Source organism: Actinia tenebrosa, unplaced genomic scaffold, assembly GCF_029948245.1.
Source record: "Actinia tenebrosa isolate PJP-AT-01 unplaced genomic scaffold, QUT_ActTen_1.0 PGA_scaffold11__36_contigs__length_13525064, whole genome shotgun sequence".
Classification (NCBI taxonomy): Eukaryota; Metazoa; Cnidaria; class Anthozoa; order Actiniaria; family Actiniidae; genus Actinia; species Actinia tenebrosa.
In genome coordinates, this window is record NW_028292571.1 from 5,010,679 (window position 1) to 5,037,692 (window position 27,014).

General features: G+C 34.8%; 3 protein-coding genes and 1 non-coding gene across 5 annotated transcripts in view; 3 read left to right on the forward strand and 1 right to left on the reverse strand.

The window, feature by feature from the left end:
• LOC116307821 (methionine--tRNA ligase, cytoplasmic) overlaps window positions 1-2,003 on the reverse strand; it is a 28,933-nt gene extending 26,930 nt beyond the window's left edge. Inside the window, exon 1 of one of the 2 annotated variants that reach the window (XM_089027670.1) lies at window positions 1,780-2,003. In XM_089027670.1, the coding sequence (XP_088883796.1) occupies window positions 1,780-1,987 (208 nt within the window). In that variant the 5' untranslated portion in view covers window positions 1,988-2,003. Of the gene's footprint in view, window positions 1-101; window positions 313-1,779 lie in introns of those variants that run through there. The other variant, XM_089027672.1, reaches the window with a different exon arrangement.
• Window positions 2,004-3,913: 1,910 nt separating this feature from the next.
• Window positions 3,914-13,558, forward strand: LOC116307820 (small glutamine-rich tetratricopeptide repeat-containing protein alpha). Its single transcript, XM_089027674.1, has 12 exons — window positions 3,914-4,146; window positions 5,354-5,478; window positions 6,730-6,802; window positions 7,046-7,145; window positions 8,147-8,251; window positions 8,652-8,706; window positions 9,404-9,560; window positions 9,923-9,987; window positions 10,524-10,561; window positions 11,359-11,442; window positions 12,026-12,171; window positions 12,650-13,558. The coding sequence occupies exons 1-12, from the start codon at window positions 4,047-4,049 to the stop codon at window positions 12,670-12,672; spliced, it is 1,071 nt and encodes a 356-aa protein (XP_088883800.1). The 5' UTR covers window positions 3,914-4,046; the 3' UTR covers window positions 12,673-13,558.
• Window positions 13,559-14,585: 1,027 nt separating this feature from the next.
• On the forward strand, window positions 14,586-14,657 carry Trnae-uuc (transfer RNA glutamic acid (anticodon UUC)). The gene has a single exon. It is a non-coding gene; the product is annotated as a tRNA-Glu (tRNA).
• Window positions 14,658-15,085: 428 nt separating this feature from the next.
• Window positions 15,086-26,715, forward strand: LOC116307819 (ATP-binding cassette sub-family F member 2). Its single transcript, XM_031718136.2, has 11 exons — window positions 15,086-15,456; window positions 17,465-17,663; window positions 18,530-18,784; window positions 19,289-19,391; window positions 20,274-20,369; window positions 20,880-20,999; window positions 21,338-21,427; window positions 21,932-22,105; window positions 22,763-22,891; window positions 23,461-23,664; window positions 23,888-26,715. The coding sequence occupies exons 1-11, from the start codon at window positions 15,162-15,164 to the stop codon at window positions 24,026-24,028; spliced, it is 1,806 nt and encodes a 601-aa protein (XP_031573996.1). The 5' UTR covers window positions 15,086-15,161; the 3' UTR covers window positions 24,029-26,715.
• Window positions 26,716-27,014: the final 299 nt, after the last annotated feature.

The window sequence follows — 27,014 nt, forward strand, 5'->3', positions numbered from 1 at the left end:
CAACATCGATCTCAAAAAAATATCCGAAACTTACCGCATAAAAAAAATAATTCAAAGCTTTATTCCAAAGTAAATACCATTGAAAGAAAATATGTTCGTACCTTCTTGATTCAAGTAAAGCACGTCTAGCCTGACTCCAGACAAATTCTTAGCGGCGAAAATCCGAAGCAGATTCGGATTTCCTTTATCAGTATATAGCTTCATGTCGCTACTGAGATAGCTGTATCCTCGATAACTTGAAAATCTGAAGAAAACCTAGATTAACCGCCGTAAATTATCAAGTAAAATACCTATTGACTTCCCAAATTCTGATGCAATCTAGTCGGAAAGAGAAAGAGGAAGTGAAATATATCGTGAAAGCTGCTGGGTAATATAATCCGCTGACATTGCAGGCTCACATGCAGCTGTTGCCAAGGATCTAACTCAAAAAGTGACTTTCATTTTCATTTTCATTTTTAAACCAAATATATAGTCACATTCTCACCAAAAATATCGTTTATGAGAACGAATATCTTTAGTAAATAAGACTTCCCAAACATCTGATGCAATCTAGTCGCAAAGAGAAAGAGGAAGTGAAATGGATCGTGAAAACTGCTGCATTTTTCAACACTCGAAGATAAATTTCGTATCTCCGCGCGCCCATGTAATATCCTCTATATTAGATTCGGATAGAAGGTCACAGATGTTCATGGCATTCATTTGTCTATATATAACGGTCTATAACCATCTCAAAAGTCACAATGTGAATCTACTATAAGGCCAAAACATCCAGTGGAAGACGCTACATGCTAACATCAAAAGCCAGAGAGAGAAAAAAATGATAGAAGCTATGAAAATCCGAAAATCGCCCAACGTCTTGAATGACTGCATAGGCAGAGTAATCTCCATTTGATTGGTTGTATTATTGTCACGCTTTTACCTTAGCACATCGAGCGAGCCCTTTTCTCGTCATAACTCCATTTCCATATCGAGTCATATAAACAATGGCAATTGTTAATCGACACCCATTCCTAACCGGCGAAACGTCTAACTACAAATTAAAACGTTTATGACTGAAGAAGTTTCACTTTTCTTTACATCATTACTACCCCAGGCATGTCCACTCACTTTCCGTCATATATGTAATATATATGAGGTAAGGTAAGGTCAACTTTATTCACACACGCTAGCCTAAATCAACAAATGCTGGTTTCCATTGGGGGCGTGCCGCAATAGAAACAATTTTAAAATAGATATATATAAAAAACTAATATAAGTATAATATATTAGATTATTAAAGAAAAACCAATAATAGTTAAGGCCAAAGGAATGCTATCTATAATTTCCGTTTAAAGGATGTAAGCGATTTGCAGCTTCGTATTTCCTCTGGTAGTGCATTCCATAGCTTAGCACCACTATAACTAAAACTGTTTTTCAAGAATTTCGTTTTGGGTACAGAAGGAAGAGAAAATTTGTTTGTTGTGTTTCTCAACGGCTGTAGTTACTGCTCGAGGCATGTGAAATCCTTGAAATACATATATTATCGATAGTTCCTGTAAAATATTAACTTGTCGACCTTGTAAAATATTAACTAGAACGATCTTTCATAAACAAAACTGATCAAAGCTGGATTTTTCATTCGCGTCTTGTGTGTTGACAGTTTTTTGGCTTAATTGTCAGATCTCGCCATTGCTCATAATCGATCTCAAAAAAATATCCCAAACTTACTTTATGTATAAAAAAGAATAATTTAAAGCTTTATTTTAAAGTAAATACCATTGAAAGAAAATATGTTCGTACCTTCTTGATTCAAGTAAAGCACGTCCAAAGCGACTCCAGACAAATTCTTAGCGGCGAAAATCCGAAGCAGATTCGGATTTCCTTTATCAGTATATAGTTTCATGTCTCTACTGATGTTATAGCTGTATCCTCGATAACTTGAAAATCTAAAGAAAACCTTGTTTAAGCGTAAATTACCAAGTAAAATACCTGTTGACTTCCCAAACATCTGATGCAATCTAGTCGGAAAGAGAAAGAGGAAGTGAAATATATCGTGAAAGCTGCTGGGTAATATAATCCGCTTCCATCGAGGCTCACATGCCGCTGACTGCCAAGGATCTAACTCAAAAAGTGACTTTCAATTTTATTTTCATTTTTAAACCAAATATATAGTCACATTCTCACCAAAAATATTGTTTATGAGAACGAATATCTTTAGTAAAAAGAGAAAGAAAGAGGAAGTGAAATAGATCGTGAAGGCTGCTGGGTAATATAATCCGCTGACATTTCAGGCTCACATGCAGCTGATTGCCAAGGATCTAACTCAAAAAGTGACTTTCATTTTCATTTCATGTTTAAACCAAATATATAGTCACATTCTGACCACAAATATCGTTTATGAGAACGAATATCTTTAGTAAATGATGTCAAACTCAGAGAAACTAGCTTTTGCAATTCTGGATCATCTATCAGACTTCCCAAGGGAGCCCAATTTAGATTAAAGTGAATGGTGAAAATAAAATCGGAAAAACTAAATACTTTCTAAATTCAAGATTAAGACAATGTCCTCCGTAATGCGAAAGAGTAAAAAATTAATAAAAAATAAAAAGTTGTTTTACGCTTGCCTTTGTTTTCCTAGACAATTTCCCTATGGCATGTAATGTCGATCTTATGTATATATATTCTGACATATAAACCTAATTGAAGAAACGTAGCCGGGTTCGAGAAGGTCATATCATGGAAGCTAAAAGGATTTTTGGTGCTCCGAAATGTGTATCATATTTGCATATAGACATGTAAAAGTGCACAGTAGAGCAAAGTCGGTCGACCTAGATAACAACTGCCAAAGCCATGATGCATAAAATGTGTACAATGTTCTAGTGCATTTTGTATTAATTTTTTTACTCTTTCACATTACGGAGGACATTATCTTGATCTCGAATTTAAAAAATAATCAATTTTTTAATTTTTCCGATTTTATTTTCACCATTAACTTTAATCTAAATTGGACTCCCTGTGGACTTCCCAAACATCCGACTAGTCACAAAGAGAAAGAGGAAGTGAAATCGTGAAGGCTGCTGGGTAATATAATCCGCTGACATTGCAGGCTCACATGCAGCTGATTGCCAAGGATCTAACTCAAAAAGTGACTTTCATTTTCATTTTCATTTTTAAACCAAATATATAGTCACATTCTGACCACAAATATCGTTTATGAGAACGAATATCTTTAGTAAATGATGTCAAACTCAGAGAAACTAGCTTTTGCAATTCTAGATCATCTATCAGACTTCCCAAGGGAGCCCAATTTAGATTAAAGTGAATGGTGAAAATAAAATCGGAAAAAATAAAAAATTAAATACTTTCTAAATTCAAGATTAAGATAATGTCCTCCGTAATGCGAAAGAGTAAAAAATTAATAAAAAATAAAAAATTGCTTAACGCTTGCCTTTGTTTTCCTAGACAATTTCCCTATGGCACGTAATGTCGATCTTATGTATATATATTCTGACATATAAACCTAATTGAAAAAACGTAGTCGGGTACGAGAAGGTCATATCATGGAAGCTAAAAGGATTTTTGGTGCTCCGAAATGTGTATCATATTTGCATATAGACATGTAAAAGTGCACAGTAGAGCAAAGTCGGTCGACCTAGATAACAACTGCCAAAGCCATGATGCATAAAATGTGCACAATGTTCTAGTGCATTTTTTATTAATTTTTTTACTCTTTCACATTACGGAGGACATTATCTTGATCTCGAATTTAAAAAATAATCAATTTTTTAATTTTTCCGATTTTATTTTCACCATTAACTTTAATCTAAATTGGACTCCCTGTGGACTTCCCAAACATCCGACTAGTCGCAAAGAGAAAGAGGAAGTGAAATAAATCGTGAAGGCTGCTGGGTAATATAATCCGCTGACATTGCAGGCTCACATGCAGCTGATTGCCAAGGATCTAACTCAAAAAGTGATTTTCATTTTTATTTTCATTTTTAAACCAAATATATAGTCACATTCTCACCAAAAATATCGTTTATGAGAACGAATATCTTTAGTCAATAATGTCAAACTCAGAAAAACTAGCTTTTGCAATTCTGGATCATCTATCAGGGATATTGAACAGTGGAACTTTGACTGGAGATACGGCAGAGACTTTAGAAGGTAAGTAAGAAAGAGTTGCTCACATAAAACTTTATTAAAAGCTTTTTACAATTTAAAAAATCTTAGTTAACACATCGAGAGGGCTTTGAAATTATGAGTTTATTCGTTGTGGTTGAGATAAATTTATACCTTTGTGGCTATATACATTTTAAGAACATTTATACACGTATGCATGCGGGGCCCAACCTGTGAAATTATGTAAGTTGGCTGCAAATTGGATTCTGCAAATTAATATTTAGACTTCAGTTGTTTAAGTTTTTTTACGATTTTTAAAAAAATCGAAAAGAAATTAAGATTACTTGACAATATGAATGGATATCAAAATGAATTTGTGGTTTATGAGGGAACTTATTAATAATTATGATGGGTGGAACTTTGCATTTTCAATTTAGTTTCTGCTTCTTATCTGGTTGAAAATGTCTAATTCTAATGCTTTTCTCCTTGTCCCCCAAAAATCCCTTCTTTCCATGGAGGACACCCCTGATTTTTAAAGAATTTTTTGTTTAATTTTTTTTTGGGAGGGGGGGGGGGGGGGGGGGGATTTGGGGGGCATAGTGGTTATTTTTACATTTCTTGTTTTTTTTGGGGGAATACATTTCTTTATACTTCCAAGCCAAAGAATCTCTAGGAATTACTCAGATAAACAATATTAAGGCATTTACTATGCATCCTCAGGGCTTGCGAGTTTCAAAATAAGAATCAGTCAGTGGTCAGGATAATGTTAGGCTGCTATTAGGCAGATGCATCTTGACTGGTCACATTGACTGGCGGGGCTAGAATTAATGGCTGTTCTGTCACCAGTCATGACGACTGGCCAAATTAGTCTTAGCTCAACCATACCTCATTTTTGGCTCAACATTACTGCAGGTTAAAATGACCAGCAAGGCAAAAATTGACCAGACAAGTTTCAGTTCTGGCCTAACATTGTCTGATGACCAGCCATTATTTAAATTAGCACAGCCTTCTCATGTTGGTTGGTCTTGTATACCTGGTCATTATATAAGGTCATTGAGCAGGCAGGAAGTTTATGCCTTCAGGGCATTCTTGACTTGGTCAAGACGTAGCAACAGCCATAGCGTCTTGTTAGTAAACAGCCTATAATGTAATACATATTCAAGATCTGACAGATATACTGGGAAATAAGAAGGTCGTAAACTGAAATGCAATGGTAAATTTATTTGCTGCTAAACCATTTCTGTTTTTACAGTTGCTATTCAGTGTTTAGAGCAAGTTTTCAAGGTAGACAGTTATAACAATGATGCTAAACAAGCAGTCAAGGTTAATAAACCATTACAAGAAATATTTGATGCTGTAGTGACCAAAACACCTGAGGTAAGATTTAAAACAAGCAAGCTGCACTACAACTTCTGGGTGTGTGTGTGTGTGTGTGCATGTGTGTGCGCTTGAGTAAGGATTTGTCAGTACCATGAGAGCTTGGTGACAAGTGCTAATCAATGTGGTCACCAACCAACCAATAAATCAGGAAGGTGTGATGAGTACAGTATGTCACAGTCTGCAGAGATAACTAGCTAAAAACTAGTGTGAGCTGTGTCGGTGTTTCTAATGAAACAGTAATGATAAAAGGGGAATTTTACACCGTGAAAAGATGAAAAAACGTACTGATGTTTCAGACGCTAGTCCTCCATCGGAGTAAAAGAGAAAGAGGTGGTAGAAAGGAGTGTTTATATACTGAGAACAAGACGAAAGAAACCAATGAGAAAAAACTATACAAGTCTAAAGTCTTGTATACTCCAAGGGACTGTCTTTAAAAGAAGAAAAAATAAGAAATATAAATGAATGGCATTCAGAGATGTTCAGGATACGTACAGTACAGGCCGAAAGTTTTTCAGGGTCAACTGCGTGTATCGCGCACGGACCCTGCGCACGGGATCTGCTCGTACACATGGGATCCTACCGTACGCGTGCATCCCGTCCGTACGAGTGGGAAAAGTTAATGAGGTCCCACGCAGCATAAAGAGCTCATTAACTTTAACTCGGCTCTCTTGGGAACTCTTTGACGCCGACAGTATTTTGATTCAGGAAGAAAAATACGAGTCCGAGAGCCCGTGAAAAATTCGATCATGTTTTAAAATCAACTTCACAGACATTTCCTTCGATGATTTTGATAAAAGTTTATCAGTCACATACAAACTATTTAGGCAGAACAAAAAACTGTATTACAAAAGAATATTCCACGCGTACGAGCGGGGTCCACACTTCGTGCATAAATTAAGCACACGCGTACGAGCGGAGCCTGTGCGCAGAGCCCGTCCATTTCCCGCGCGTGGGGACCCTGAAAAACTTCTGGCCTGTACTGTACAATGTTCTAGTATTAAGTGAAATCCTTTACAGAGGGTAGATTTATGTTTAAAATAAATAGCTACAGTGTATTAAACATTCTTAACTAAAATTGTGATGATCATTGTCCGCCATCTTGAATTTTTGTCAGAAGAGTGAGACTGGTGACCAGTATGCCTCAATTACATGTTCAAGTGATTTCCCGTTTACCGCCTATTTTAATTTCATAACCACCTACCAAAAATTTTATTGACAACCCTGGTCTTATTATTCAATAACTTCCAGACAACTGGGGGTACAACTGCTATGCAACCAACTGCAGAAGACAGAGTAAAAGCAGAGGAACTTAAAACTGAAGGTGCTGTAGTTGTCAAATTTAAATACCATACACTCAACACTTCTATCATATCTTAAAACCTTTTTTTCCCACATCTAATAGACCAATTTTCATCTTGTTGCAGTTATGTTTTCTCACTAAAGACCATGTGTCATTCCCTAGAGTATGATTTCTTTGATTAACAATTGACATTAAAAGTAATTTTTTATGCTCTTAGTATAAGTTTGTGAATTTTATCAAGTTCTTTCCTAATTCATTTTTTAGGTAACCAATTAATGAAGCATGAAAAATACCAAGAAGCAATAAGCTGTTATACTCGAGCAATTGAAATGGACAATACTAATCCAGTCTATCCTTGTAACAGGTAATCCATTAAAATAATCGTTATGTGAAAGAATCAGGGCACAGAAATACTGAACCTTTTGAATGTAAATGTACTGTATTGTGTCTATGCATTTTTCCTTCTGCATTAAATACTCCAGTGGTGAATTCTCTCTTACATAGGATTAAGCTTGATTTAATATGAAATTATTTTGAGTATATTCATGTGTTCAATTGAAGGTCCTCCATGGAATTTCTAAGTGTTTTTAGTGCTAAAGTTGTTCATAGCTATTAGTAGTGCCTTCAAACACATCACTCTGTTATGGTCCATGCCCCATATCTCATTTTACAAACTGAAGTTACAGTCAAACCATCTCAAGCGCGAACACGTAGAGGTCATTAATGACTTTATTTTTGGATTCTTGATTATTCGATTATCTGAACATTCATTATTGAAAACGAATCTTCAAAACTAGCATACACAAAAGCCAAGCATATAATGCAACTGAAATGCAAATCAACTTTTTGTGCAAGGAATATGTAATATTAATGACTTACCTTCTGTTTGCATTATAAACAAGAGCCTACAAGCAAAGTTCATTGAATTTTCAAATTATTATTATTTTTTGAATATTGAAGATTTTCATTAATGAATCTTCGAATCGAAAAATGAAATCAAGAGTCCAAAAATAAAGTCATTAATGACCTCTACGTGTTCATAATTGAGGTGGTTTGACTGTAAACGAAGAAGCTCATTTTTTTTGTTATATGAATATAACTATATGATCTACAATACCTTTTTAAGCTTGGTGTGCAATGTGAAACATGCAATATGCAACAGGCAACAAAACTTTTATCAACCTTTTGCTATAATAATAATGTTATCATTATGAAAGCAACCTACAAAACAATATACACTTGACATGTTTGCAGCTATTGAGTGTACAGACTTGAAGCATGTGTACATATTTTTCTTACAACTGTATGTATTTGTAACTAAATTTTTTATTGACTCAGGCTGTTAATTTAATGATATCATTCTAGAGCTGCTGCATATAGTAAAATAGGTGAAAACAAGAAGGCTGTTGAAGACTGCAAGAGAGCTCTTAAATTAGATCCAAAATATAGTAAAGCATATGGCCGTATGGGGTGAGCATGTTACATGAATTATTATAATACACTCAACAAAATTACTGTATTGCGATTGGACAAAAGGAGTACGATTAAATCCCAAATTGTACTCTTTCAAGTCCCAATTAAATTTCTCAATTTTGTTAAGTGTATTATAAACAAAAAATCACACAATGTTCTCGTATAATTTGGAATTTATAGATACTCTTGATGTTTTGAGAGTTCTCAAAATCTGACTCACCTAACAGGCTTGTCCAATTTTGAAAATTATCAAAACATCACTTGTATCTTCCGGATTGTACTTGAGATTGTGCGATTTCCTACTAATATAAAACTTATCTCGATATAACTAAATTCATTTACGTGTATAAATTCTAATTAAGACTATAATCTTTAGTTTGATTTCTATTTTCTTCAGCTTGTCATATCAAAGTCTTGGTGACTTTGCAAATGCTAAGGAGAGTTACAAAAAGGTATGAATTTATGATTCATTCAGGCATCATATGTAGTTGTATGACTAGTCAAACTTTTAGATTTTTTTTAGATTTTAAAAGGATTGGGTAACTTTGACTTTTAGAAATAACACAGCTGTTAACTAGAAAACTAATTCTGATCATATATTTCACATTTAACTTCCATTGTTTTGGTCAATTATTATATTAACAATAATAAAGTGGATAAAACAGTGTTTCTACAAAGTTGCTTTCAATCTCTAGAATCCACTTGAAATGATCTAGAAGTTAGTTAATTCTAATAGGAACAAAACTCTAGAAACAGGAGAAAAACCCTCACAGTATAATAATAGGAGAGAACCAACAAGCAATTTTACTCACATTTAGAATCAATGAATCCTAGCATGCATCTGTGAGAGACACGCAAATGTTACCACATGCCACGCTGAGTCCCTTCGGCACTATGTGGTTAACTCACGACAGCAATGGATGGTGATGATGCAGCCTGTAAAGTCCTCCACTGGTTATAAATGTAAAGTGCATTGAGATATTTGAAATGCGCTATATAAGTACCCCATCATTATTATTATTATTATCATCATCATCATCAGATCACCATCATTATTATTATTATTAGTAGTAGTAGTAGTATTATTATATGATATCCCTATAAAATCTGCTCAAACTTCATCTAAACTAATTTTCAAATTTCTTAAAGGCCATTGAAATGGAGCCAGATAATGCATTCTACAAGAACAACCTTCAGCTGGTAGAAGATAAGTTATCTCAAGGGCAGAGCTCAGCTGGAGGTTCAATGGGAGGAGCTGGTATGGGTACTGCCGCTGGAGGTGTTCCTGGAAGTACTGCCACTGGAGGTATTTCTTCATAGGCCATTTTCAAAATATTGAAATTCTAGCTTGATGTCAAGGCTCTTCGAAATAAGATAATATTCAAAATCAGTAGATATCCACTGTAGTGCTGTAGCTTAAGCAGGTGTTCACTGGTGAGACTAAATCTTTGTTTGATTAGCCATATTGTGTTGTAATATTAATTGTCAAAAATTATTCAATATTGCTTTCAAACTTTTGGTAATGAAGAGAAAATATGGATTAAGCAAATTTTGTACTATGATTGAAAGTGAAAGCAAAGTATGGTTTCAAAAGTACATGGCTGTAATGAAAGTACCAGATACCCTTTATTTGAATATCTTTTTTTAAAATCTTTTTCTTTGTATTAGGAATGCCAAACTTAGGTGGTCTAGACTTTGCTTCTCTACTGTCAAACCCAGCAGTCATGAACATGGTGAGACTAGGTCTATAATAGCACAGCTCACTAGTTTGTTTATATGAGTAAGGGTATTTAGTGCAACATTACTTCAACCCACACAAACATTTAAAATCAAATTCACAAATCACATTTTTAACACTGCATAACAGTGATGAATTAGTGAATTCTGGGTTTTAATTAAACTTTCTTGTTAACTTTTGATCATACACACACACGTATAATAAAGTAAAATATATGACTTAAAGAGGAAAATTTGAAAATTAGTACAGATTCTATTGTTTGAATACTCAATCTTGATTGGCTAATTTGTATGAAAAATTTGTCTGGGTGATCTTGGTTGGTGTGCAGTCACACAGTAATGTGCTAATGATCAATAATGACATATGGTATGTTTTGTATATGTCGTGTATTTATGCCCAGCTAAAAAAATTACATTGATAACTGCACAATATAAGATAGTTGATAAATTATTATTATCAACATACAAGTTGGTATTGAAAGGAATAATACAGTACAATACAAGATGCTAAGTTCATTCATTCATTTCTCAGGCACAATCATTTATGCAGAGTCCACAAATGCAGCAAATGTAAGTAATAGAATTGTATATTGAATTTCTTTTTTCCTTTCTATTTCTTTTTCATCTATTTGAGAAAAGGATTCATTTACATGTACACCTATTTGAAAAAAGGTGTTCAAAGCCAAAGGAGATAGGCGATACACAGCCGTCCACAATTGTGGATGAACAAAACCAGTTTTAAAACCTGTTTTTAACCGGGTACAGGTAGTGCACATAAGCAAATGTAACACACCATGGCACCAAACGTTGTTTGACGAAAGCAGCTGTCAAAATCATGACAGCTTTGCTAAGTTACACCACGCAGGCGCGACAAGTATAAGGTCCTACATCGGCAGAGTCTATTTTTCTCACTCCACCAAAACAAAAGGAAAATAGGCTCTGCTAGCAGGGAACACAAAGGATGGATACTAGTGCTATCTGACAGATAATTCATATCCAGTGGACTATAAATTCATGGGATAACAGCATCAATTTAATCACTCTGTCGGTTAAGGATTTATCTATCTGATTTCTCTTTTCTCCCTCAAATAAACTAAGCCCTGTAAGTTAGCCATGCCCTGATTTAAATCAGTCCAGAGGTCATTATAGGGTTCAATGAAATTCAAAGGTTATTGGTCCATTAGTGCAAGCCCACTTTATGACCCTTTATTATAATGGCACATGTTCTTACGGGTAAAATTCGTTCTTATTGGGTAAAATATTATGCCCATTTTAGTTCAAGAATCATTCCTTATATTTTAAAAAAAATTTATTTTTTATTGTGTAATATTATTATTAATATTTTTATATTTTACTATTTTCTGTAGGGTTGCTAGTGTGATGCAAGGAGGTGCTGGGCCAGGTTTCACAGGACCAGGAGGGGGTGGTAATATGAGCAGCCTCTTCCAGGCGTAAGTTTTAAAAAAAAAACAACAGTCTCGTTAGTCATGGTGCAATGTTTTTCCATTATAGACCATGTGTCATTCCTTGGAGAATAAATTTTTTAATTGTTTGAGTTGTGTGGATACTTATTTATTTTCTCATATTCAACTGTCAAACAGTCAACCCAAAGAAATAATACTCTCGGGAATGACTTATGGTCTGAAACCTTTATTTTCTCATAAAATCATCAAAGCCTTACCCCACCACCCCGCCCTGTTGATCAGAATAGCCTACTCACTTCATATTGACAGTACTTAGGAGGATTATACTTCATTGATCATTGACCTTCCTAGAATTTTTGTCACCCTTTATTCCTAGAACTAATGTTTTTCCCATATCTCAGGGGCAAATACTGCAGTAGTGAGGGGGGAAGGGAGGGGAGGAGGGGGGAAGAGTGGGGGGATGATCAGTCAAACCCCCTTTTTGGGCAAATAAAAAAGTGTTCATTTATAACCCAAATAAATCACTCAGTTTACTTAGAGCTCTCACATTTATTTGGCTGTCAATTTGACATACTACCATCTTTACATTTAATATGTCATTGTCTTTCAGAGCTCAAATGTTTGGAGAACAGCTGCAAGAAACCAACGCAGATCTCATGACTGACTTACGGACCCAAGCACAGTCTGCTTTTAACACAAATGGTGATCCTGAAGATCCAAATGCCAATGACCAAAACAGCCAGCCTGAAGAAAAAGGTAATAATTCCTAGTATTTACCTAGCATAAATAATTCTGTATTTTAGGGGGGAAACTTGGTACTCATACTGCCTCTTTCTAACCTATCTTGGATTGATTTAATCACAGTTTATGACAACAGCATTTCTTTTACTCAACGATTCAATGCCTACAGCCATAATTCTCAATAGTGACAAAGCAATGAATTCTAGTTTACTTATTACAATGTCAGTGAATAATATGTCATCAAAATGTGCCATAAGAATAATACTTAGGCTTTAAAGGAATCTCATTGCAGGTTCAGGTAGCGGCTTGGTGCTTTAATGAAAAGCATCTTGTAAACCAGACATGTCTGACTGCTCTTATCAGTGACACAAAAGTGGAAACATTTCTCAAATATTTTCTGAAGCCATAATTCATTGAGAAGCACTGTTATTACAGAAGTTCTTGCTCTTATTCATTCATATTATTATCTGTTTTATTTATTTTTTATTTTTAGGTGATGGAAGTGGAAAGGAATGAAAAATAGCAAAAAATTACAAACAAATAGTTATCAGTGGTGAAAATTCAGTATTTATGATAATAACAAAATGATGTAAACTAAATTCAAGAAAAAAATAGTGTACTTCCTTGATCTCATTGTACTGTATTCCTTAATCATTTTTATCCAGCTAAGTTGACCTTCAGAAGGAACTCAAGGTCAACTAATCGGAATTGAGGATTCGACATCTTGTTTTGATTAGCATTTTCCATGATAAAATGGAAAGGTTATTCATCGTGGATGTAAATCATAGATTATACTTATTATTCCTTTGTCTCGCAATTGTAGCAGTGGGGTGGACTGCAACATTTCGACTGCTGCTGCTAGTAGCTCTTCATCAGGCGATGGTGAAGACTGGAAGGTGGTCTACTCATGTACCGTCAGTCTGGCTGAGACAAATTGTGAGACAAATGAATAAGTATAATCTTTGATTTACCATGATTCTGCTAAGAGAACCCATGAAATATGAATTCCTCATTCTTTAAATTGATTGTAAATGCTAGTCAAACTAATGGCGGAATTCCATAATTTTCAATCAACAAGTAGAGAAATCTACATTGTACTCAGTCCCTGCTATGAAAATGCTAACCAAAATAGTTGAATTCATTGTAATGCCTTTATAAGAACATGGTCAACTCAACTGGATGTTAATATTGTGAAAACTACTTTTAATTAACAGTTAGCATCATTAAAATGCCATTCAATTTGAAAATTATTTGCAACAGTGCAAAAAAGCTTGGTATAGGCTGGTTTTCACTGGGGATGGAATAAGTTTTGTAATCTGAGTTGGAAGCAACTTGTGATGAAGTGGAAGCCATGTTGTCGTAATCCTGAGGCAGAAGGGCAATAAAAATGAAGGGATCTAAAGGTTTCATTTTTCTTTTCTATTGCAATTTCATGCAAGAACTGCTTCTGATTCTGCTTCTGACTCCAAAATGGGCTTTGGCTTGGGTCTAATGTTTTCCCATTTCATGATCAGACCAATTGTCATTCTCTTTGGAATAAGATTCTTTGAGTTATATCCTTGTTTCATGCCCAACAGTTAGACAAAGCAATGATACAAGCTATTACAGTGTGATGCTCCTAGCCTTAGCCACCTAACTTATTTTGTTACTAGTTAGCCAATCAGACAGTGAGAATTCGTACATAAATGCATGTGAACTCACTCAGCGTAACCACAAATATTCAAAATTATTTTGTACTCTGCAACAAAAATGCAAATAAATGGCTAGGAATTTGCCTAGGTCATACCTATTTTGGTCCCTATAAATTTGCTTGCTAACACTAACCCAATAACTGGACACTTTTGTAAAAATCTCTTTTAGTTGATCGATGGAAACACTTGGCGGTAAAGGAATCAACAGCATTTGTAAAAAAATAGGTTGGGTGGCCACGGTACTTAGGCGCCTTGCACTTTTTTTGCAGGCTAATCACTCTGATAAGGAAAACATGAATACCTATTCCATATTGGAGAGAGGAAATGTGAAAAGAAGTGGCAAAAAAATGCTCTCATTAAAAAAATAAAATACATATTCATATTTTCCTGTTAAGATAGTGGTAAGCCTGAAACACTCACAGTAGACTTCCACAAATCCACTCTTGTTTTTTCCACTTCATTTAGAAGAAAGCAAATGAAGAAAAAATAGGAATAAGAATTTTGGGAAGGCAGATATAGAAAAAAAGTTGCCTTTGAAAAAAAAAAATCTTTTGTTAATTAATAAAAAAATAAAGTTAAAATTTCTGAAAGCAAAAGACTGAAAAGTTTTTAAAATTGTGCATGGGGAAAAAACTCCCATTTTCGGATATTCTATCATTTGCATGTAAAGTTATGGTTGTGACTGCACGTCCATATTATGATTTATATAGTAAAACTGAAAACATTTCTTTAACGTTATCCCATATGGTCTAGCGGTTAGGATTCCTGGCTTTCACCCAGGCGGCCCGGGTTCGACTCCCGGTATGGGAACATATGTTTTTGTCTTTGGACATCTATTTTTCCTTTGCCTTTAAAATCAGTTTTTCCCCCACGAATAAATTTTCACTATTCTGGATGATTTAATTTTTTATCCCAAAAATTTTCTCGATCGAACGGCTCAGAATAACAAATCCTAACCGTTTCCGAGTGTCGACCGAGTGACATCCGAGAGCATTTTAGACGATGAAACCGAAGTCTTTTAATTCCGAAATCAATTCCTTTGATAACTTAGCAACTAAAAAATCATTACAGCCATTTTACATAAATTTAGAAAATAATTATTATTTTCAATCGCATAAAGTATCGGCTTGATAAACAGTCCCGAATAGTATCCGAGTCTCAACCGAGGGAGATCCGAGTGCAGTTTAGTCGAGAAAGCGTGGGCCAAACCACGTGTGGTATTGCAACATAAGGCGCTAAAGAAAAATTTTAGACAAGGAATTTTTTCATTCAAAGCGAATTTAAACTCCGAATTATACACCAATTCCACATAATATGCCTTCAGAATCCGCCAAGAAACGTCAAGCAAAGAAAAAGGCGGCAGCACAGTCAAGGGGGAAGCCAAAAGCGGCAGCAAACTCAAAAGAAGAACAAATTTCAAATGGCGTCGAGCAAAGTCTCGAGCTTTCTTCACGAGCTTGTACCGGCGTTTTGGCCTCACATCCTTTAGCAAAAGATCTCAAGATCGAGAACTTCTCTATAACTTTTCATGGCGTTGAACTACTGAAAGATGCCAAGTTAGAGTTGAACTGTGGTAGAAGATACGGATTTATTGGGCTGAATGGTTGTGGTACGTATTAAGGAAGCTGACGTATATAGTTAAAAAAATTATGTCAAAGTAATAAAGTCATTCACAGCCGAACTTTTATATAGAAAGTCTTCTGGTTCATATTTAGAAACCGCTATTCACCTTGAGCCATAAAATCACGTTCCCAAATATATGATTTCTATTTATTTGGCACATTTTACTGGCACCTTGAGGGAGAAAAAAATCTTGTTCTTTCTTGCTGTCCTTTGAATATTTTAAAAACCTCTTTCCTTCGTTCAGGATCTTCATTTTATTGAAGCTTAAAACGTAGTGAATAGATATAGGAGTTTTACACTTGTTTAAAATGGTTATAACTCAGATTTTTTCAGATGTTAAATAATCGACCAAAAAAAATTATGAATAAGTTAAATATTTAGTGTAGAAAATATGTTCTAATTCGTGTTCACAGAAGTAAACGAAGACCTGTTGAGGAATAAAAAATATTTTCAAAATAGTGAATTTTTTTTAGAAAATAGCGAAAATTAAGTGGATTTATTTGTTTTGAAGTATAATTACGTAGGGTTTTTTCCTCAAATATTAAGGTTCAAATACACTTTTCCTAAAAACTTTGTTTCATTTTGCTTTAGGCTTGTTTTCAGTATGCAGTAGAAGTAAAGGTTTATATTTAACAAATTTACGATGGTTGAGCGTGGTATGCCCTCTTATTTACCACGATATGACGTCAAAAGTTGGTCAAAATGTTATGGACTCACGAGGCGTAAGCCGAGTGGGTCCATAACTAATTTTGACCAACGTTTGGCGTCATATCGTGGTAAATAAGAGGACATACCACGCTAAACCATCGTAAATTTGTTTTTTACTACAAAACTCACAAAACTCTAGGAAATAGACTGCACGAAATCTTGCATGACGCCATTTGTTGGTATGGCCTCTTATTTACGACGTTTTTTAACCAATCAGCACGCGAGAAAATTTACAATTGTGGTAAAAATAATGATAATGTCGAAAAACTGCACTTCATTAGTGACCAGAGCACAGTGCTTACCCATCAGCGCACCTGAAGTGCTGCTAGATCCTGTGAGCGTCTTTCTTTTTGCCTAAATAAATTCAATACCGAAAAAAATTAGTTATAGAAAAAATAAGTAGCTATATGATAAAACAAATAAAACAGCTTTTTCCGTGCTCCATTCAACAATAAAGCACTTTGGAAGCACCGTAAGCACTAAAGAAGACTTCACTTAGTGTGAGAAGCACTTGTATATGGCTCATGCTACTCCTTACACTTCTTTATACTTATGCCACTTCCTGCCTGCTTTATTACTGAACGGAGTGCAGAATAAGTTGTTTTATTTGTGAACTAATATTGCACTTTTCGTTTCTGACCTTGGGAACTTCAAATATCTGGGTTTATGGCTTCCATCAATAAGCCTGAAGCGAGATGACGTTTTACCTCCGACTCTATACCATAATAGTTTTTAAAATTCTTTCATATAAGATTTTTGATTGCTTAGAGAATACGGGAACAATAGTCATAATAAAAGAACAAAAGCAGTGTGAAAAGGATTATGGTCTAAAGACGGGGGTAAAACATCATCTCGCTTCAGGCTTATTGAAAGATGGGGCAAAGATTTGAAAATATTATTAGTATGCATAAGAGTAAGAAAGGAAGACTTTAAAATTTAGAGGATAAATAAGAATGAGAAGGCTATATCCCCTATCACCTACCTCTCTATTGACTTCTCAAAAGCCATAACTAAAGATAACGTCGGCTCATCAGACACTGCTTAGCCAAATCAAATTGGAAATTGTCTGGCCATTTTTGTTGCTTAATTGCTGGTCATTTTGACAAGTAACATTTAGCCAGACATGAGGTATAACCAACTTAAAACAAATTTGGCTTGCCATCATGACTGGCGACTGACCAGATATTATTTTTAGTCCTAGAAGGCAAATTTCAAAAATGGACTGTGTTTAGAATTGTCTGGGTTGCAGGTACATTATAAGTACTAATGCTGTTATAAACTTTCAGGTAAATCCACCATGTTGATGGCCATTGGTAAAAGAGAGATTCCCATCCCAGAACACTTTGACATCTTTCATTTACACGGAGAAATAGAAGCTAGTGATAAAACTGCACTCCAGGCTGTTATGGAGGTTGATAAAGAGCGACACAGGCTGGAGGCAGAGGCTGCCGAGCTAGCTCACCTTGGCGATGAAGCAAGTGATCGGTAAGGCATTTTTTTTACGAGCTTCATTCAAGATAAAGTGTGAGAAACGATTTTGAGAAATTGAATGGCAATTGGAATGATGACATAAAAGGCCGAGTTTTAATACCAGCCTTGTAACTCCTTGTGGGTTATGGGATGGTATGATGGACACATCCTTGAAGCGATACACTATGTGTAACTGACCTCTTGCCATCAATTATTATGTTTTGATCAAATTGCTCGAAATAATAACACATACATATGACCCCTTGGTTATATATTTGGGGTACAGCGGGCTTAGATTTGAAAATTTAGTGGGTATCAACAACTACTCGGAGAATAAAGTCTCACAGCCCTCCGTATAATGTACTAGTTTCTATAGTCCCTCGTATTTTCAATATAGATGAGAATCAAGGACTTAAAACTGTAGGCCCTGTCTCCAAACCCTTCCTAACCTACAGTAAATGGGGGACATGAAAGAACCTGTTGAATTATTCATGTAAGAGTAGGGGATTGTGTCCCGGTTCAACAGCCTATCCCAATTTGGAGGCATAACACTTATATGTACTAACAAATCACACCTGATTGTAAGCTGCACGGCTGCTGATAGCGCCTTAATATGCTGCCCGTAAAGTCCTCCACTGCATGTAAAGTGCATTGAGGCAATATAAAATGCGCTACATAAAAACCCCATTATTATTATTATGGTAGATAAGGTGAGATCTGATATTTAAGAATAACAATAATAACATCTTTATCTATCCTGATAAAAAAAAAACAATCAGCAATGTAAAATCTATGAATATCAGCCATTCATCCAATGGCATCAATTTGCTGGCATTGATTTAGAATATTATTTGATACATTATATCTTTATTTTTAACCAGATTATTTGAGGTATATGAGAGACTGGAGGAGCTAGATGCCGAAAAAGCTGAGGTCTTAGCTGCCGAGATTCTCCATGGACTGGGCTTTACAAAAACCATGCAAAACACATGTACTAAAGACTTTTCTGGTGGATGGAGAATGAGAATAGCATTAGCTAGAGCTTTATTTCTTAAACCTTCAGTCCTACTTCTTGATGAACCAACTAACCATTTGGATCTTGATGCTTGTGTATGGCTGGAGGAAGAATTAAAAGAGTAAGTTATAATAATTCTGACTATATTCAAAGGGACCACAGAGCACAATTTTGGGTTGGGGAGGTGGGCTTATCTGGAAATTGGAATTAAACCCTGAATATTTTGCAATAGAGGCTCTTAGAAATACAGTTTCTGGTGAAACATACTTATTGTATTAAATTAGTTTCAAAGCATTAGGCAACTTATAACAGGAAATGAGCCCTCACCACCCACCTCTTTGGTCTCTGATTCAATGTTACCGTATATGGACTCTATGGCCAAGCTAAAACTAATTTGGCTGGTCATCATGACCAGTGACGTACCAGCTGTTATTTTAAGCCCTGTAAAAGACTTCCCTTTTCTTGAGGATTGAAATCTTTTTTTTACAGTAATTCATGCATTTGTCTTTGTTTTGACCCCAGGTAGGGGTTTGGTGCAAAGACTCTGTAACATCTTTGATTTTATACCATGTTGCATTGTTTATCCATAATGAAGAAGTTGTTTTTCTCTTCTTTCCTTTTCTAGCTATAAAAGAATTTTAGTCATAGTGTCTCATTCCCAAGATTTTCTTAATGGAGTCTGTACAAATATTATTCATCTAACACAAGGAAAACTCAATTATTATGGAGTAAGTAGACAGCACATAATAAAGTAATTTTTTTTTAAATCTTTACTTTTCCCTTTAATAATAATAATTCATTATTTACAAATTGCGCATTTTCTTTAACATTTTCAAGCGTGTAAAATGCTTTGTGATATCAGGAGTCATTGCATAGTCTCCTTATATCTACCAGAGGCTAATGTTTATGCATATGACACACTCCACTCTCACTGATACTACATATAATGGTCTAGGCACACAACTCTCACCAACATACTGATTAAATGATTTCTATATCTATTAAATAACTAGCTGAGTGGTTTTCATTAACCTTATGTGAAATTAAGTAATATAAACAGTATGAGTGGCCGTGTTGTATCAGATATACAACCACGAGGCGTAGCCAAGTGATTGTATGTCTGATACAACACAGACACGAATACTGTATATGACTTACCAAACGTCTAGGTTAGTTCCTTTGTGTTTCACTAAAATTTTCAAAATTAAAGTGAATTTGGCCAAGAAAATCCGACTTAAAGTTTATGCAAATGAACACAGTTTTGTATCAGATTTGCAACACTTTTCATGGTCGTAATTTCTGTTGTGTTTTCCTCATGAATTATTAATGAGTTTGATAACAAAGTTTATTATTTAGAGAGTAAGGGGTACTGTAATTAAGTTTATTAGACGATCAACTTAACGTAAAATAGAATATTAAACTAATACACATTAATAGACCCTAATATCCATTGTTTTCTTTTGCTGTCATTTGGCTATTATACTTAAACTATTGATTAGTATTTATTTCACAGGTTTATGAAAACCACTGTTATTGTAATAACTGATTGGTATAGAGTTAAGTAAATTTATAAAATTTTATCTTATCAAGAATTTTTTCAAATGTTTTAGGGAAATTATGATTCTTATATTAAAACAAGATCTGAATTAGAGGAGAATCAAATGAAACAGTACAACAGAGAACAGGATGAAATAAAACACATGGTGGTAAGTGTTTATTTTCCCTTCCAAACATGAAAACAGATGTTTCCTTAGTCTAACTAGTAATAGGACAATTTGTTTTGGAGCAATGTTTTTCCATAGATCGTTTTCTCAAGATTGCCTGTGCATCCACTTTAAATAGAAAACTGTCTTCATCTTTACTGAATTTGCGGTTTTCAGTTTGAGGCCCATCAAGTTGGATGCGCACACATCCTTGAGAAAACGGTGCAAATTCACTTGCCCATGCCAATGCCCATACTACAGCTTGCCAGTGGTTAGATGGCAGAATAATAGAATCCCTTTGCTTGTGGGAATTGAATTTCTTTCTTATGAAACGATTAGATATTGTTACACTTGCTGGTGCAAAACCTTGTCTGAGTTGTATCCCTATTCTTGTGCCTTCTCATGCACAACAATTAAACAAAGAAATGATATTCTAGCGAATGAACGAATATGAAAGGGAAAAAAAAGAAGAAAAACAGGTTGTTTTAATTTATCTTTTTTTCCTACTTGTAGAACTATATTGCTAGATTTGGTCATGGTTCTGCAAAGCTTGCTAGACAAGCTCAAAGTAAAGAGAAAGTTCTTGCAAAAATGAAGGCTGGAGGTTTGACAGAAAAAGTTTTCAGAGACAAGGTAACATAAAGAAAAAAGAGTTTTTTTATTTTCTATTTATTTAATTTATTTTCATATGATTCATTTAATTATTATTTGTCGCATCCACTATGAATTGTAACCTACAGTGATGCTTTCAATGCTATGCCACCTGTGCTTCCTAAAGAATCTTAAGAAAAATCCTGGAATAAAGTAACTCTATAGACAAAAAAAACTCTACTCACATGTGATTATTATTTTTATTCATTAAGGTATTCAAAGTAAATAATAAACAAAGACTTAAAAAAAGATTAGAAAACGCAAATATAATTATCGTAGGAATGTGTAAAAAAGGAAAGTATCTGTTTTTCCACTTGCAGACACTTAGTTTCTACTTTCCTGACTGCGGCAAGCTTCCACCTCCTGTCATTTCAGTTCAGATGATGAGTTTCAGATATTCTGTAGATAAGGTATGTCTGATAAAATAATAACAGTGGTATTAATTTTATTGATGATTTATTATTGATAATAATATCAATATTTTAAAGCAAAGATTATAAACTAAAAATGTATTTAAATCCATAAGAAACACCTTAGTATCTTATGAAATACCACAACATTTTGACATTGCATAGCATCATTACCCAGTCAAAAATATTAAATGAAAATGTGGTATGAATAGAAATGCGAAAGTCAAAAATGAATCAGTTTTAAGGCAATTGTTGTTGTTGTAGTTGTTATTATTATTATTGCAATAATTGTAAATATGAAATAACTGTTATGAATCTTGCGTTCTGATTGGTTTGGAGCGTGTGCTTTCTGTATTTTACAGAACACTCTGCTACTTGTCATGCTTCTCCTAACACTTCTCTCGCCAACCCCCACATGCTTCATAACTGCACACAGCACACGTGCACATTTTCTATTCCTTCAATAATTATTAAATTATTGAATTTATCATTTTCAAATTTTAGCCATACATCTACAAGAATCTAGACTTTGGATTAGATCTTGATACAAGAGTGGCTCTAGTAGGACCAAATGGAGCAGGCAAATCAACTCTTTTAAAATTAATAGAAGGATCCTTGACTCCTACTGATGGTCTTATAAGACGGCACGGACACTTGAAGATCTGTAGATATCATCAGGTATAGATCTTTTATTAATACTCTTAGATAGAAAAACAATTCTTTACTCTATATTATACTCTATTGGTGACTCTGGGGCGGATCCAGATATTTTAGAAGGGGGGTGAATGTTACAAAGTTTTTACCTAGAATTCGAGGAAAAGGTGGGTGACTGTTAAATAACATAAATACTGAGAAATTTGAGTGAAAGGGCAGTGACTAGTCACCTATTTTACCACCCCTGGATCCACCCCTGTGACTCTTAAAACTCCAGTGTATGCAGGCTTAGCCTTACTTCTGAGGTCGATTAACAAAAGCAGAATAGAAATTAAAATAACAAAACAAGCAACTCCTGGATTTGAGGTTAAGCCCGCATACACTGGAGTTTAAAGACTAGTGAATTATAGTTTATAAAAAATGCAAATAAAAAAATGAGAAAAAATGTTTTTTTATGTTAACACAACATAGTGCTTTTCTGAGCTAGTGAATACATTGCATCATGGTCTAGCTTGAGTGCAAATATCTGGAACATCATGCCTTATATGAGGTTGTTTGTACCCAATCTAGATCAGAATGCATCATGTTTATACTCAGAACACTGGCCTATGTGGGACAGAAACAACAGAGCAAGGCTGCATGTAAAAAGCTTGTTTTTATTAATGTTTTCATTGTTTGTAGCATTTACAAGACATGCTTGAATTAGAGCTCTCTGCTCTGGAGTTCATGATGAAATGTTTTACTGAGGTGAAAGAAATAGAAGACATGAGAAAATCCATTGGAAGATACGGACTGACAGGCAAACAGCAGGTTAGTAAAATATGGTTTATTTCCTCATTTATTATATGACCGTGAATCTTAGAGCCTGGACACTAGCAAATGGAGCAATCTGATTGGATAGATCGCATCGTGGACTGGTCTAGATTCTCCGGTATTGACCGGTCCGATCACATATTAATCTTACGGCGAAAACATTTTGTCCTTTTCAATGAAAAGTGGTCATATAATAAAACTCTTATCAACCGAGCTTGGTCGGTCTGTAAGGGATAATCTTGACCTCGGTCGGGTACAGACCTTCGTCAAGATTATCCCGTACAGACCTCCCGCTCGGTTAATAAGATCTGAATAAAGGTAAAAAATTGAAGGTTTGATTAGTATAGGAAATATTTGCACAAAGTTCCCAGATGTGTGCAATTAATTCATGTGTGTGGGCTGTGCAATTAATTAATTGCATGGATTTAGAAATAAATAACGGCCATTCAGAAACAGTTATTTTATGTAGATGTGGTATTAGCAAAGAAATAATACACAAGGGAATAAGGCATGGCCTAAAATGGACAAACCAGTAATTGTTTGCTTCTCAATGATTCAATCAACAGACATGTCCCATGGCTAACCTGTCAGATGGTCAGAGATGTCGTGTAGTCTTTGCATGGCTAGCCTTCCAGACTCCCCACCTCCTGTTGCTTGACGAACCTACAAATCATTTGGACATGGAGACAATTGATTCACTTGCTGAAGCCATCAATGATTTTGAAGGTGGTCTTCTTCTTGTGAGCCATGACTTTAGACTCATCAATCAGGTGGGTAAGATATGTTAATTTATAACGGTTCAAGGCAGCTTCTTTTTCCTCTATGATGTTCGACATTTATTAATAAAAAATTGAATTAAAATAACAATCAATGCAACTGGTTAAGATGACTGGTAGGTAAAGACTATGAGGAATTTGGCCAGATATCTTCCAATTTTGGCCATTCTTTATCATTCATGTTCAATAAAAATAACATCTGGCTGTTATTTCTCAGGTTGCTGAAGAAATTTGGGTGTGTGAAAAGCAGACAATTACTCCATGGAAAGGAGACATTATATCATACAAGGAGGAGTTAAAGAAAAGGGTTGATAAGGAAAAAGCAAAAGCAAGAAGAGCCAAAATAAACCAACGTTGATAATTTATAACTTTAACCAGCAAGGGAAAGAGTATTTTTTGTTTCTTGTGATAATCATTGGTGGTGTGGGCTGCAAATGTACCATCTCTTACTGCTGTGGTCAAGGGTTTGATGCTTGACTTTGCCATCATATGTGAGTAGAGTTGCTTGTTGCTTCCCCCTTCCATTCAATGATTTTGATTTTTCTCTGAGTTCTCTAAACTAAACTACTTTTATAAAGGGGAAGCATAACACAGTCTTTCCATTGCAACCAGTCACAAAGCCTTAGTCCAATAAACCTGAAGCGAGATGACGTTTTACCCCCGTCTCTAGACCATAATCCTTTTCACATTGCTTTTGTTCTTTAATTATGACTATTGTTCCTGTATTCTCTAAGGAATGAAAAATTTTAATATGAAAGAATTTAAAAAACTATTATGGTATAGAGTCGGGGGTAAAACGTCATCTCGCTTCAGGCTTATAAATAAGTCAAGAAAAGATTTGATAAGTATTATCATCTTGAAGCTAATCACAGCTTTTCACGATCAAAGTACTTTCTGCTCTTATCTCCATTGATAAGGGAAATTTATCTAGAGGTAATAAGGTGTGACAATCTTACTTAGGGACCATCCATAATTTATGGGTTGGGGAGAGGGGGGGCTGCCAGTATGGGTGGTAGGGGGGAAGAGGGAGGGGCTACAAGTATATATTTATATGCACATAATTCTGGGTTTTAAAGTATTACCCTTTTAATAGCTCTTTTTAGAAACATCATGCAGTGATAATTTACAAACTTAATACAAATGCTTTCAAAATCTCTTCTTTTACCACACTCTTTTGTTTCTTTTGACATTTCCCCTCATTTTCAATGGTATTGTATACCATTATAATTGCCCTTAATAATAATTGTCATTTGAAAAAATAGATGGCCTTCCTTGAAATCCACATAAACCTTCCTCTCCCCCAACCTATTATTATAAATGGTTCCTTACTTCAGGCATTTAAGGGTTATAGCTTTTTAAAATATAATTAATATTCAAATATAGTAAATACTATTTTATTTAAAATTCTGTTTAAAATGATAAAAATATACATCTACTGATTTCTAAGAATCATCATTCAGGCAGTCTGAAAGCAACAAGCAGGAAGCAGCCTGAAATGAATGCTGGAATGCATGGTCTTGTAATTTAGTAATATCAGACTTATATCTATAGTACATTTACAGACCATGAACATTTTCATGTGCATCTTCACATATCACACTTCACCTTCATCTATAATTTTATGGCAAATAGCAGATAAGGCTTCAACAATGCTTTGCCAACAGATCTGTTTGGTTTCATTGTGTATTTGAAGTTTCGGTAATCTGACAGGAACAATAGACCTATCCCGAATTCGCTTGACTGGTCACGAAACAATGGTTTCAAGTCAAGGTTGAACTTGATGAATAAAAGAATCAAGTTCAATCTTGACTTCAAACCATCGTTTCGTGGTCAGTCAAGCAAATTTGGGATAGGTCTATTGATTAGCTGCATGGTCACTGCTCTTCATCCCCTTGACCTGCCCAACAATGTTAGTATACCTACCAGGAACTAAGGTCACATATTCCCCTTGGTTCAAAAAAAAGTCTGACTTGAGTAGATCACAAGACAACCTACCATTTATTTCAGTCATCAGCTTCTTTCTTCTTGCTTTCTGCTTGGACAAAGATTTATGGTATAGGTGTATACACAAAATACTTGACAAATAATGCAGTCACATAAAATAAGAATTAGAGCTTCATGCATTTCATGTTTGAAATGCTACTACTACCTCCTGAATCTCGCTTCCCTGAAGGAGGAGATTTAAAGAATTCCTGCTAGTAAAAAATTGAAATTCTATATAAGATACTGTATATAAATTATGCATAGCTTATTTAACATAATTTTATACAAACCCATCATGGGTTGCCTGTGTTTTTCAAAGCAGGAGTTAATGGGGCTGGATGACCCATGATATCCTGGACTTGTAAAGAATTTATTTTAGTAATTTCAGATGATTGAATACAACTTGTAAAATAAAGCTAATCTTGTAGGTTAGAGTGCAACGGCAATATGTAGAGAGGAAATGAAGGTGGTCGGGTTGGCAAGGGGCTTGATCACCTCAGAAGTGAAGTTGATGCATTTTGCACGTTAGCCTGTGAACTGGCTATTGGCTTTTCTCTTTGCCTGGTCCCCCTTATCTCAACAGCCTGTTCATGAGCTATCTTAAGTTTGGGAAATAAATAGAAATAAATAAGAAAGAATTGCCTGTAAAAAAAGGTTTTGACTTTATATAGATAATAATACTAAAACAAAGTATTTTAGACTATTGTAGAATACTTGCAATTTACATTTCAATTTATTTAAGATATTATTAATTTGAATAGAGTGAAGGCATTTAACCCGTGGGAAAAAAATACTAGTCAACGTGTAATAGTCAAATAGACAAAAGAAAACAATATAATTAGGTTCTACTGAAGTGTGTTAGCCTAATATTCATTTCACTGTATTAGGTCTAGTGATTTTCATAACCTAATTCTTTTGTTCTCTATTGTTTTTATCTGACTATTACACTTTAATTAGTACACTTTGTTTCATGGTTAATGAAAACCGCTCTAATTACTTCACTTGTCAGTGCTAAGATATATATTGTTTTACTGGAATAAACAACTATCAATGTTCTTGTAATTCTCTTGCATGGATACCTTTTATTTTGACCTTCGCGTAGTTCTAATGTTAGTTTATTGTTATGAACAAGTTTGCTGGAACAAAAGCCCATATTATGTCAAACACATTTTACAGCAATAACCTTCTTTGCCGCCTCCCGTTTCTTTTGTTTCATTTTTCCATTCTTTCTTCTTTTACTCCTTTTTCTGTTTTCTTCGTTCGTTGCTTGCGTGCTTTCTTTCTTCATTTTTTCATTCTTTCATTTGTTCTTTCTCACCCCTTCTCTTACTTGTTTTTTCTTCATTCTTCCACTCTCTCTC